The 13,072-nt window shown below is 42.2% G+C and overlaps 1 protein-coding gene across 2 annotated transcripts in view; it reads left to right on the forward strand.

Annotated features, from left to right (window-relative positions):
• Window positions 1-13,072, forward strand: part of LOC136857265 (uncharacterized) — a 425,663-nt gene that overhangs the window by 192,536 nt on the left and 220,055 nt on the right. Inside the window, exon 3 of one of the 2 annotated variants that reach the window (XM_067135774.2) lies at window positions 6,738-6,785. The exons of the other annotated variant lie outside the window; for it this stretch is intronic. Within the exon in view, the coding sequence (XP_066991875.1) occupies window positions 6,738-6,785 (48 nt within the window). The remainder of the gene's footprint in view (window positions 1-6,737; window positions 6,786-13,072) is intronic. 2 annotated transcript variants of the gene reach the window in all.

Here is a 13,072-nt window from a genome sequence, read left to right on the forward strand (position 1 = left end):
TAACCACTGTCAGACCACAGACCTTCACATCTAGTTTTCTTTTGACAATGATAATAGCCGGTACGGTAAAAATGTATAAGACATAAATGATCGGAAATTTAATATTAGTTAAGTTATCTAGTATTAATAGATATGACCACTAATAACATAGATATTTAAGAATTAAATTTTAGGCCTTCCTCTAAACTACCATTTCACTCAGCCTGAATAAGATTATTTATAGCCTAGATTGTAGTACACCGGGCGAGTTGGCCGTGCGGTCAGGGGCACGCGCTGTGAGCTTGCATCCGGGAGATAGTGGGTTCGAATTCCGCTGTCGGCAGCCCTGAAGATGGTTGTCCGTGGTTTCCCATTTTCACACCAGGCAAATGCTGGGGCTGTACCTTAATTAAGGCCACGGCCGCTTCCTTCCAACTCCTAGGCCTTCCCTATCCTATCGTCGTCATAAGACCTATCTGTGTCGGTGCGACATAAAGCAGCTAGAGAAAAAAAAATGTACCTCGTTAGGATATCGATTTTCATTAAATTGTCTTCGACCATTTCTCGTGATGCGCGTACATACATACATACATACATACATACATACATACATGTATACATATATACATACAGACAGATAGACAGACAGAGATGACGGAAAATTAAGAAATGCAATTCCGTGTTACTGACGACGTGCTCGATACAGAAATGCCATTCTTTTAAAATTCTGAGCAATGTACAGACAAAACTCATTTATATAGATATCTTATTAAGATAAGCACGACGAAAGGGAAATATGTTATTATGAATGAAAATATTAATGTTATTGAATGTTTGATCAATATAATTTGTTATTAAACCTCTTTCTTTATACACAGTTCTCCCTCTTTCCGTCGCTACTGCCCATTATAATATGAAAAATTGTCTGTTAATTAGACGCGTTCGTAATTATTCTGATGGCAGTCATTTTTGCGAAGAAAGGGTGCTTAATATGACGATTTCTTCTCAGTCCTATTACAAATCTATTTAAATGGGAACGGGCATCTTTTTAATTTTACATACAATATGATTTGAACTTGAAAACATTAATTTCAAGTTTATAGTGTTTTTAGTATTTATAGCACCCTAACCCAGGGCAAAGTACGTCACCGTCAATGTTTGTCATTACTGCCATGCTTACCTCAACCCTTTCGAAGTGGCCTACGTCCTTGATATGACGGGTCTTGTCGCTAGGTACTGACAAGGGAAGTCCTGTTATATTGACAGATGTTATGATCACTTTGCACGGTCTATTTAATCTTTAACCATCAGTTGCAAGGAATATCCCCACTTTCATAAACAAGGGGCATTGTTTCTGTACCGGGCGGTACACCTCCACGCCGCTTATTTAAAATTTGCGCCAGTCGAAACTCCTCTGCTGGAGGAAGTCTGAACTTTATTGACCGTATTAATTTTCAAGTTTCTCAGAAGATGTCACTACGTGGAAAATTTGGAGTTTTTGAACTGTGTCATTTTCGACGTATTTTTGTTTTGCTTGTAGTAAGAAGTGTGAACTTTCTCTTCTAGAGGACACTACTGAAGATCAACAATAGTGCACCCTAGTGCGGATTGAGAGAACTGTTTTTTTTGGAGAAATTTTTATTTCAAAAGTTTGTTTTTTGTTAAATTTCTTTCTGTTATTGTTTAAGTTGGCTGTATACCCCTCTCTTTCCCCTTGTTTTGTATGTATCCAATCCCGAATTTCTTCAATTTATTTCTGACCAATCCGAGATATCTTCCCCCAACTTGAATATGTTGCTGTATCCTACCCAATAAAGTGATTGTGGGCGGGTGTTCTCATTCCCCTAACGCCTAGAACCTTCCGCGAGAGTATATAAACTGCTGATTTTTGGGTCTCTGCGCCACTTCTGTTCCATCTTTCAGTGTGTAAAGTACCTAGCAGGGGGCGGGAAGCGCCTCTTTCTCCGGCAGCGGTCACCAACCAGGTAATGGCCGATTAATTACTTCTTTTCTTGCTTGCTCAGCAGTTTAACTCTCGGGGCGGGTCCGAAGTTCTCCATTATGTAACCTTCTTTAAAATGTAAAGAAACTTGTATCTACTCTATCTTTCAAACTACATATTGGGATAGAGAGTGCTTAACCCTCTCGAGCTCCCACTCACATTGTTTTGAGGTGAACTTATTTTCTCAACCTATTCTTCCATTACATTATGTAAATTTGTTTCTTTTCGAAAGTCACCTCCGTAGTATGGGATTAGCCCTTGCATCAGTGGCCTAGAGCCAAATTAGGTTTTGAAACAAATACATTAGGAGTGCAGATCGCCTCCTCTCAAATTGTTATTTTAGAGGTCATGTAATTACCCCCTTTTTTATCTAATAGACCTCAGTAGGTTGGGTAGTTTACCCCTGTGTCTATGTCCAAAGAGGACAACTTGAAGGTGGAGTTTGGTGTGGCCTTTGATAGGCTTAAAATTGAGAGCGAGTGGCTCTTTTTCTAAAACTGAGTGTTGTATGCCTCAAGGAGGCTTTACTGTGTAATTTGGAGCAAGTGCTCCAGGGTTTTGATTGGGGTCTTCTGCCCCGTTGTTGAAATTGGTATATCTTAAAAGTTGGGCTAGTTGCTCAAGAATTGTGTTTTCAGGGCTCGAAGCCTAAAACCTGCAAATACTGTAATTGTACCTTGTTGCCTTGTTACACCGTACCTGCTATTCTTGTTATTTCTTTATTTTAAAAAAGAAAATATAACCTTGTTAAATTTTACATTAATTTTGATTCCGTAGTTTGAGACCTGTTCACGTCCGCACCTTCTTTCACCTCTACCTACCACTAAAACACGGTAACAGTTTCAGTTGATGTTAAACATTTCTTTGTGCTTGAAAAATTCGGATCTACATTCTCTACTACCGCACTCTCTTCTTATCCTCGGCTCTTGTAGGCCTACGACTCCCATCTAATACAGTCTTCAATCCTTTATTCCTATCCTACATGAACATGATTCAGTTGTTTATATATTATGTTTGATCATATCAGAGCTACACGGAGAGGGGAAGTTCTCGTTTCTGTAGTAATTACTGTATCAGTACATTGTAGTCCGGCTCAGTGGCTTGGTTATTACTTTGGTCCGAGGGATCCCGAGTTCGATTCCTGGGCGGGTTGGGAATTTTAACCTGTGTGTGTCGTTCTCTGTATTATATTGCATTGTAGGTAGCGCCCGTTCCTCACAGGCACGCAGGTCATCCAGACCTGCACCAGGTCTCTCCGAAAGCCATACACCATTAAAATTATTCTTTACCACATTGTTCGTAATTAATTTACCTTATATTTAGCATCCCTACAACAAAGTACTAAAACTCTCCGTATATCGCCTAAATATGGAAACTGGTGTAGAATTAATGTTCTCCCTCTAAAAGGCGGAGACTTCTCTTCTTCAAATACCGGGCGAGTCAGCCGCGCCTGACGTTTTATGCTGTTAGGCATCCCTCCGAACGTCACTGATGTTATGGTCTATTCTCCTTTGCCTTTGACCAAGCAACAATCGCCTTTCACTCACTGCACCATTACCTTTGCAAAAACTTGTACCGTATGCGACAGGCATGAACACATTGCATCAAACTGTCATACGGTTGTGTAAAAAGTACGTGTCAATTATGAGCTTTCAGTAGGATATGAAATGGACGTTAAAAGCGATAGCATGCTGGTAGAAAACGTGTGTGCATTTGTGAAGGGGAAGCAGTAGTCCATCTAGTAGGGTTTCTGGAAACCTACTCGCTGGAGTCGCCGTGGTGTCATAGGTTACGTGCGGTGCTGTTAATACAACTGCCTGTAAATTTTATTCGCATTTTGTACTTCGAGAATCATCCACAGAGCCAATGCATCCGAATGCTCTCACTTCGTGGGCTATTTCATTAATTTATTTATCTATTTATTTATTTATTTATGGCACTGTTCTAGGCCATTAGGGCTGCTTATGTGGGTGTTTTATAAGGAGGGCTGCACGAAGATAGAATGGTTGGGGGTTTGAATCAGCTTGACTAAGCAACAGTCTGTTAGCTCAGTAAGTGTTCGAATAGATGGCCTTGTGCAGTAATGCACGTTTCAGCTCGCCGTTGAACTGTCATTAGGGCTCTTTGTAGCATTGTAGGTGTTACGGATTCACAGGCTTCCGTAATAAGGTTTCCAAGGCGTTTAGAATTTTCCGCCTGCTGAACGTACACTACATCCTTCAAATAGCCCTAGGAAGAAGTCCAGTGGTGTCAAATCGGGCGATGTAGCAGGCCAGGTGACAGGTCCTCCCTTCCTATTCATCGACCGGGATGTATAAAATTCAGGTAGTTGCGAACATCTGCTAATGAGGGGGAGCTCCGTCGTGTTGATACCACATGGTTGTTAAACACTCACCCAGGGGTACATCCTCTAGCGGCAATGGCAGTTGATCTTGAAGAAACTGTATGTACCGGGCTCCTGTCAAATGATCCTCAAAGAAATATGGTTCAGTGGTATACCCAGTATACCACACCAGACATTTACTCCCCATTGTGCCTGAAATGCTGCCTGCCTTACCCAGTGGGGATTTTCAACACTCCAATAGTGGATATTATGACGATTCACAGAGCCATTATTATGAAATCATGCCTCGTTCGAAAATAAAATATGAGATACAAACGCTGGATCATTTGCCACTTGCGTCAGTATCCACGCACAGAAATCAACACGAGTTTCGAAATCTCGTCCATGGAGTTCTTGATTTAGTTGCAGGTGATACGGACGAAAAAACTGGAATGCAATTTCTTTACAACGGACGACTGGCTGATGTTGGCCTGTTATGCTACTGCCAGGGTACTTGTCTGAGGATTCTCCCGGAAAGTGACGAAGTTAAACGCAAACGGCGCTCCACCCTCCTAAACGTATTTGCGTTTGGTTGTCTGTGTGGAAATCGTTCCTGGTACAGACGCTGTGCTTCCTGTCTTGCTTCGCCGCAGATGAGGAGCATGTCAACATGCTCATCTGCTGAATACATAGCGAAGAAATGACTAGGACTGTTAGGCTACACCAAGTGTCAGGCCACTACACATTCAGCATGCATGCTATTGGTGGAATGTGGCACGAATGGCCTCTTATTTGATCCTTTTAGTTAATTTTGGTTAATTCGTTTAGCGCAGGGGCTGGTTGTTTGTGTTAATATACACATTCATTTATAAGCAACACGTCGCACTACAAACCACCACAGAATGTGAATAAAAACATTTATCGCTCTTGGGATTCGAACCCACCTACCAACGCAACATGTGCGTCAACACGTCTCTTATTAGTTCACTATACCACGGGGACTGTTGCCTCCAGTTTATCAGAAAGCTTACTTGGTGTAAAACTACGTCCCGCTTTACAACTCACACACGTTTTCTATCAGTATGCCATCGCTTTTAGCGATAATTTCACAACCAATCGAAAGCTTATAATTGGCGCGTACATTTTACATAACCGTATGACAGTTTGATGTATTGTGTAAATACCTGTAGCATACATGTTTTTGCAAAAGTCGTGCAGTGATGCAGTAAGTGCTTTAAAGGCGACTGTAGCTCGGTATACGGCGAAGGAAAATCGACCATCACCCCACTGACGTACGTTGGGATGCCTAAAAGCAGAAACCTCAGGCGCGGCTAACTCACCCGGCATTCTGCGATCGTCAGCGTGAATTAAGCTCAGTTTTACTGTAATATGCCCTTCCTAACGCCAACCGTATGTGGAAGGATGTATTCACTATTGCATGTTTTTGACCTGCGGTGGTTGGTTGCGTGACTTATATAAATGAACGCATGCATTAAAATGATCTCAAACTCCTACCGCCGAGCTAGAGGAATGAATCAAATGCGGCTAAAATGCCCGGCCTGGAATCGTACCCGGGGCTCTATAGGCCGAAGGCCACTGCGCTGACCATTCAACCAGGGAGCCGGACAGGATGAAGATGTGTAGTGTACTAAATTTAGAGACATTTAATAATACTGTGTATAATCCTTGATCGTTGTTTTTAAGATGAATTCTGGTGGCGGATAGGTGTATGATTCATAAACTGCACGCTGAAGTGTATATTCCTAGTATCTTTTACTGCACGTCTCACCTTGAATTCTCAGATATCGTTGCCGCATAACGGGATAATCAAATCCATTAAACGTGTATTAAGACACAGCATATATGTCACAACCATGTAGAAGACTGATCACTGAGAATTACTCATCACACAGACATTTTACTGCTATAATTCTACCGTAGGTGGTGGAATCTGTTGGAAATGTATTTTCATATTGAATGAAGCTTGAGATAAGAGATTTTCGCTTGGAAGTAGATGTGATTTGTAAATATCGGTTGCTTGTTGTGATTTAAGAAACATTTCCTTGTTATTTTTTTCCACTATTATTATTATTATTATTATTATTATTATTATTATTATTATTATTATTATTATTATTATTATTATTGGAGGAACGACCGCATTGTCTGTGTTCTTTTGATCTTGGTGGCAGAACTTCATGAATTATATCAGCAATGAGAAGGAAACATGCTGGGATCATCAGTTCATGTTTTGAATTGAAAGTCTTAAAAGTAACTGTAATATTGCTCATTTGTATACGATGCAGTTTCACATGTCACTAATTTATTGTCCAGTTTTTCATTATGTTTCGTACTCTCACTCTTTCTTTAAAGTAACTTCTCATTTCTTCTGATTTGCCGTTACTCAAGATGTATGTTTTCGTTGGTCCACAGAGTGAGCGACTCCAGCTGACAGCTGACGACGATCTACAGGACCTCACGGTATGCTTATGAGCTGGAAGCTGCGTCATTAGCTCGAGAGTTATCGCTTATTATTGATCTTGCTTTTTAAGTACTAACATTCGTAACAAATGGAATTTTTTCGATATTTCTATGAGAACTTAAATTTGGCTTACCTTGTAGGTTAGGTCTGCATGCTTTATCATCAAGATTACCGGTAGCTTTCTAATTTTTGGGCGTGTGGACTCGGAGTTTGGATGCTTGTCTTGCTAAAGGTCGCACTGTTAATCCAATGGCTTCTGGGTCTTTGGCACCTTCTGTGTTCTATAAACTGTTTTTAATTATTAGTGGATTATGCTGTACTCCGGTTCCTTGGGTGAATGGTCAGCGTACTGGCCTTCAGTTTGGAGATCGATTTTCGGCCGGGTCGGTTTTTAACTTTGCGTGTTTAATTCGTTTATCGCAGCGGCTGGTTGTTTGTGTTAATTTACACATTCATTTATAAGCAACACGTCGCATTACAAACCACCACAGAAACTCGCAGTAATGGACACATCTCTCCATATAGGGTTGCCAACAGGAAAGACATCTGGCCATAAAACTCGGCTAAATCCAAACAGTGTGCACAAACCCAGAAAATTGAGAAAAATCCAGGAAGAGGAAGAAGGAGAGTATGCTGTAGCTTTGCTTTTCAACCCGCGGAGTTGATGGAAGAAGGTAAAAACTAGGGAAAATAGACTTGACTCTGTAATTCGGCTGCGAATCTCTCCGAGATGTGCCTACATTCACATTTTTCGCTGACTTGTTGAATCCACTTTAATTTTAACCATATGTGTGTCTATGAAGGAGTAATTACTGGGGTAGAATAAGCGGTATTAATGATATCAGTTGTGAGTTTCCAATATCCACTTTCTCATTTGAAGGTAGCATACACGTTCACCCAGATTCATCCCCTTCTTCGAAAGAGGAAATCAGATAGATTATCCAGTCCTTCAAGAATAACAAGGCACGAGACGAGGACTGCTGACTTGTGGAAGTATGCCGGTGACAAAATGATCGGTAAATTGACTGTCATCAGCAAAATTTGGGAAACCGAGAAACTTCCGCATGACTAGACTTCTGCCTTGATTCACCCCTGCATAAGAAAGGGGACAAAACGGTTCTTAACAATTGCCGTTGCATTTCCCTCCTATTGGTATCTTACAAAATTGTCTCAAAAGCTCTGAAGATTAGAGCTGAACAACTTGATCCTCAACTGGGAGAGTACCAGGAAAGAGCGCTCATGTACCGAGCAAATTATGAATCTGAAATCTGTCTTCTCGTATCTGAATCCAAGGAACAAAAAATTTGTGCTGACCTTCGTCGACTTCAAGAAGGCCTATGACTCGATTGATAGAATCACTCTTATTCAAGTCCTAACGGAATTTGGCTTGGATAACAAAATCAGGACAATCATCGAACGGACCCTAGCTAACACAACCTCCCAAGTTCAGACGAGAAATTTCAAACGCTTTCATGATAAAGCAAAAAGTTAAACAGGGAGATGGGCTCTCGCCCCTGCTCCTCAGTTGCGTCTTTGAAAGAGCCATCCGCGTGTGGCGCAAAGAAATTGACAACGATGGGCTCCAAAATGGTGTGAGATTGGGTTACAAGAACATTTGAATTGATTGCTTAGCTTTTGCAGATGATCTAGCAATTTTCTCTGATTCTGTAGACAAGGCTGCAAAGCAAATTAATCACCTCAAGACACACGCTGGAAAAGCAGGCCTCCAAATCTCTTTGGAGAAAACAATTTATAACTCACATCAAGCCAGCACCAAGAGAGCTAAAATTAAACCAGGGGGCAATCAAACGGACAGATAAGTTTAAATATATTGGCGAGTGAATAGAACTAAATATATCTGAAAAAGAAGCTTTCGCGTCGCGCGTGAATAACATGGGAATGCCTTATCATCTGACCAAAGAAATTTATAACGAAAAGTAATTTCGCGGATGTGTCAGGCTCCGGAAATTGCCATCGTGATTTCCTTGCTCTGAAGCGGGAGGCAGAATATCACCTTAGTTTTGCCATTCAAACTTCAAAGGACTATAACGTGTCCTTTGCAGAGTGGGAACTCCTCAGCGCCTTGGCGCTTTGCAAGGACACGTCTCCTGGGCCAGACAGTGTCCACAACCAGATGTTGAAACACTTTAATGGGGATAGTCTTATATATCCTTCGTGTGTTCAACTGAATCTAGATAGAGGATGAGTTTCCGTCTCAGTGGTGAGAGGGCATAGTAATTCCTGTCCTCAAGCCTGGAAAAAATCCTAAGTATACAGGAAGTTACAGACCTATTTGCCTCTAGGCTACTGTTTAAGCTATTTGAGAGGATGGTAAATCGCCGACTTGTGTGTGGTGTCTGGGGAAACAAGGAATTTTGTCAGAGTACCAATGTGATTTTCGAGGCGCTCGCTCGACCACTGACCACTTGGTACGCCTGGGGAGTTCTATCCAGGATGCGTTTCTCCGAATACAGCATTTGATGGCTGTTTTCTTTGACTCTGAAAAGGCTTATGACACCACATGGCGATATGGTATCCTTTCAGTCCTGCATCAGTGGGGATTCCGAGGTAACTTGCCGATATTTTTTGCCAATTTTTGGTCCCTCCGTCTATTCCGTGACCGAGTAGGGAGGGCATGTTCGCAAGACTATGTTCAAGAAAATGGAGTCCCACAGGGATCGGTTCTTAGTCTCACTCTGTTCGCGATTGCCATAAACGGTACTGTCGCTGCTGCTTGTTCAGCAGTATTACCGTCGCTATATGTGGACGATTTTGCTCTGCATTATAGCTCGCGTAATATGGCAGTCGCAGAGCGACAATTACAGCAAGCTATTCGGAGAGTGGAACAGTAGATTTTAGAACATGGTTTTCGGTTTTCAACAGCAAAGACCTCTGTTGTCCACTTTTGCCGGCAGCGCATCCTTCACTCGCATCCTGAGCTTTATTTAGGAAATGTCACTCTTCACGTAGTTGACACCGATTTCTTGGGCTCCTTTTTGGATAGCAAGTTATCGTGTGAGCCACATGTGCGTCAGTTAAAAGTGTAATGCACCAACAAGTTGAGTATCTTGAAGTTTCTTAGCAGCACTAATTGGGGGGCTGACCGCACGGTGCTCGTACGATTTTATAGGGCACATATTTTATCCAGGTTAGACTGCGGCAGTGCAGCATATGGATGAGCAAGACAAAGCGTCCTTGCGAAACTGAATAGCATCCACCTCAGCTGGGTTAGGTTGGCGACGGGAACTTTTCGTATAAGTCCCATTGCTAGCCTGCTCGCTGAATCTGGTGTGCCGCCTTTACACCTCAGGAGCCAGCAAATACTTCTGTCGTATGCTGCAAATTTGCGACAGGTGCCACTTCACCTAAGCTGTCTTTACGTATTCCACAATGAAAACCGTCGGCTGTACGCTGCTTATCCTCGAGTAACGCGGCCGGTTGGAATACGCTTTGATAGCAGTCACAGATTGTTTGATGCACCTTCAGTTCCCTGCCTTGTGAGACAACCAAGCGGGGTTCCTCCGTGGATAATACGACGACCTGAAATAATCCTGGATCTGCACACTGGACCGAAGGAAAACACGGACCCTTCGATTTATCGGAGGCTCTTCCTATCCGTTGTTGGCCGGTATCCAGGTTCAGTCGTCGTTTACACGGATGGTTCGAGCACAGAAACGAAGTTGGCTGCGCGGTCGTTGTCGACAATGATAGATTACTTTTTGCTCTCCCGGAAACCTGTAGTGTTTACACAGCAGAGCTCTATGCTACCTGTGAAGCTCTGCGGTACGCACTGTCCGATGAGCGCCGACACTTTCTTCTGTGTACTGACTCTTTGACCTTGCTACAGTCTGTTGATACCTGTTTCCCTCGGCACCCTTTGGTGCAGCGAATGCAGGACCTGCTGGCCGGGTGTTTGGATGCCGGCAACTAGAATCACGCTTATGTGGCTCCGAAGCCACACGGGGAAGATGGATTTCCATTGTTTCCCATTTTTACACCAGGCAAATGCTGGGGCTGTACCTTAATGCCACGGCCGCTCCCTTCCAACTCCTATGCCTTTTCTATCCTATCGTCGCTATAAGACCTATCTGTGTCGGTGCGACGTAAAGCCTGTAGCAAAAGCCACATGGGTGTAGAGGGAAACGAGTTAGCAGATAAGGCTGCCAAGGAGGCAGTTACACTGCCCCCGTTGCCTTACAAAGTTCCAGCAAGTGATATTCGTTCTCAGCTGACATATTTAGTTATGTCTCATTGGCAGATGGTGTGGCAGGCCATTCCACTTCCAAATAAGCTGAGAGCGATGAAAGGTACGACGAAGGTATGGAGGACTTCCCTTCGGGCTTCTCGGAGGAAAGCATTGTATATTTTTCGCTTTCGGATCGGCCACGGTATAGTAACGCTCTCCTATTTACTGAAACGGGAACACCTTCCGGTGTGTACTTGCGGCGATCATCTTACCGTGGTACACATCCTTACGGAGTGCGTAAACCTGGTCGATCTGCTCCATAGCCTAAAACTCCCGACTACCATCTCCCTCATCCTGCGAGATGACGAGCAATCAGCAGACCTCGTCATCCGTTTTATGAGGAATAGTGGTCTTTTTTATCGTGTGTAATAATGTCCTTTGTCTTAATGTATTTGTGTTAACTGCGCTTTTATCTCATTGACTCTATTTACGTAGTCGTGTTTGTTTATTTTAATGTGTTATTTTAACTTCTAACATGAATTAATTCTGTACTTCCAGGCAATACCTTATTCCATTGTCACCTGTATTTTCTATAATTTTATTAGAAAATAAGGCGTTGCGAATTAGATCCACTGATTGTTCTAATCGTATAATAATTTTTCATCATCATTTCTTTAAAACTCTAGTCTGTGGATACGTTTTAAAATTTTAATTATCAAATCACGTCGTCCATCTCGTACTATTAGGGGCTGATGACCTTAGATGTTATGCACCTTTAAACAACAAGTATTATCATTGTCGGACGGAGCCACCGGGCGAGTTGGCCGTGCGGTTAGGGGCGCGCAGCTGTGAGCTTGCATCCGGGAGATAGTGGGTTCGAACCCCGCTGTCGGCAGCCCTAAGATGTTTTTCCGCGGTTTCCCTTTTTCACACCAGGCAAATCCTGGGGCTATACCTTTAATTATGGCCAACGGCCGCTCCCTTCCCACTCCTGGGCTTTTCCTATCCGACTGTCGCCTTAAGACGTATCTGTGTTGGTGCGACGTAAAGCAAATAGCATCAGACGGAACTAAGATCGTACCTACCAACTTGGGCTCAGAATGCCAGCGCCTTAACCGTCTGAGCCACTCAGCCCAGCTAGACAAAATTTAATGTAGCCCCTTGTTGACCTTTGCTTTAGGATAATTATTACATTTTCATTGCTGTCAAGCTAATACAAATTGTGTCATGGACTCTCGTTTTAATTAAAATAATCATAGTGAAATGATTCAGGAGGCATTTGTTCAAAGAATTTGGTTTCTTATGATCATTGTTTTCTGTACTGTTATAGATATTGGCATTAGCTTAGTCTTTTCACAATATTATCAATTATAGTTGCGTATTTAAACTTACTCGTCATAATATTTTGCTTAATCCCTTATTTTTAAGCCCCGTTATATTTTGGCTCTAACATACGTTGTTCAGTAAACTTTTATTTATTCGTAAATAATGCGTTATAGGTAATAGAGGCTGTACTCAAGGTGTCGCCCTCTTGAAGGAAGTATATTTTTAATTCACGTTGTGTGCTCGGAAAAGGGAAACTTTACTGTGTACACAGGTTGTTTCAGGAGGAATCTATACTAATATATAAAGAGATAGATTAGAAATAAACCTTTTTTTTTTTTTTTACATGTAGGGTTCCATGTCGCATGTTCCAGATTTTAGCTCTGCCAGTAGCCCGGTCATCTTAGCCCCAAAAGGCAATGCCATAAACGTGGTTTACAAAGAGGTTAGTGCAGTACCGAGGAACAATTAATATTTATCAACTTACGAAATCTTCGCGAGTGAAGGCGTGGGTAACAGCTAGTAGTAAATATAACTGCTCAAAAATAAATGTGATCACGTCTTTAGTTGTTTCTAACAATGCATAGTTGAATGAGGATTGTACTATTACGGAAGTAACATGTACTGTTTTCACAAAGAGAGCTCCACTGTCATCCAGATGTTTGGGAGATCAGTGTCAATTGGAAGGTACGTGTACCTCAATTGTAAGTGTGTTGCGAAGGTTGGTCTGTGTCGTTAGTATTCTAGTTACAGTGAGTCAAAGTGAAACTCATACAC

This window comes from Anabrus simplex, chromosome 1 (genome assembly GCF_040414725.1).
Source record: "Anabrus simplex isolate iqAnaSimp1 chromosome 1, ASM4041472v1, whole genome shotgun sequence".
NCBI classification, from domain to species: Eukaryota; Metazoa; Arthropoda; class Insecta; order Orthoptera; family Tettigoniidae; genus Anabrus; species Anabrus simplex.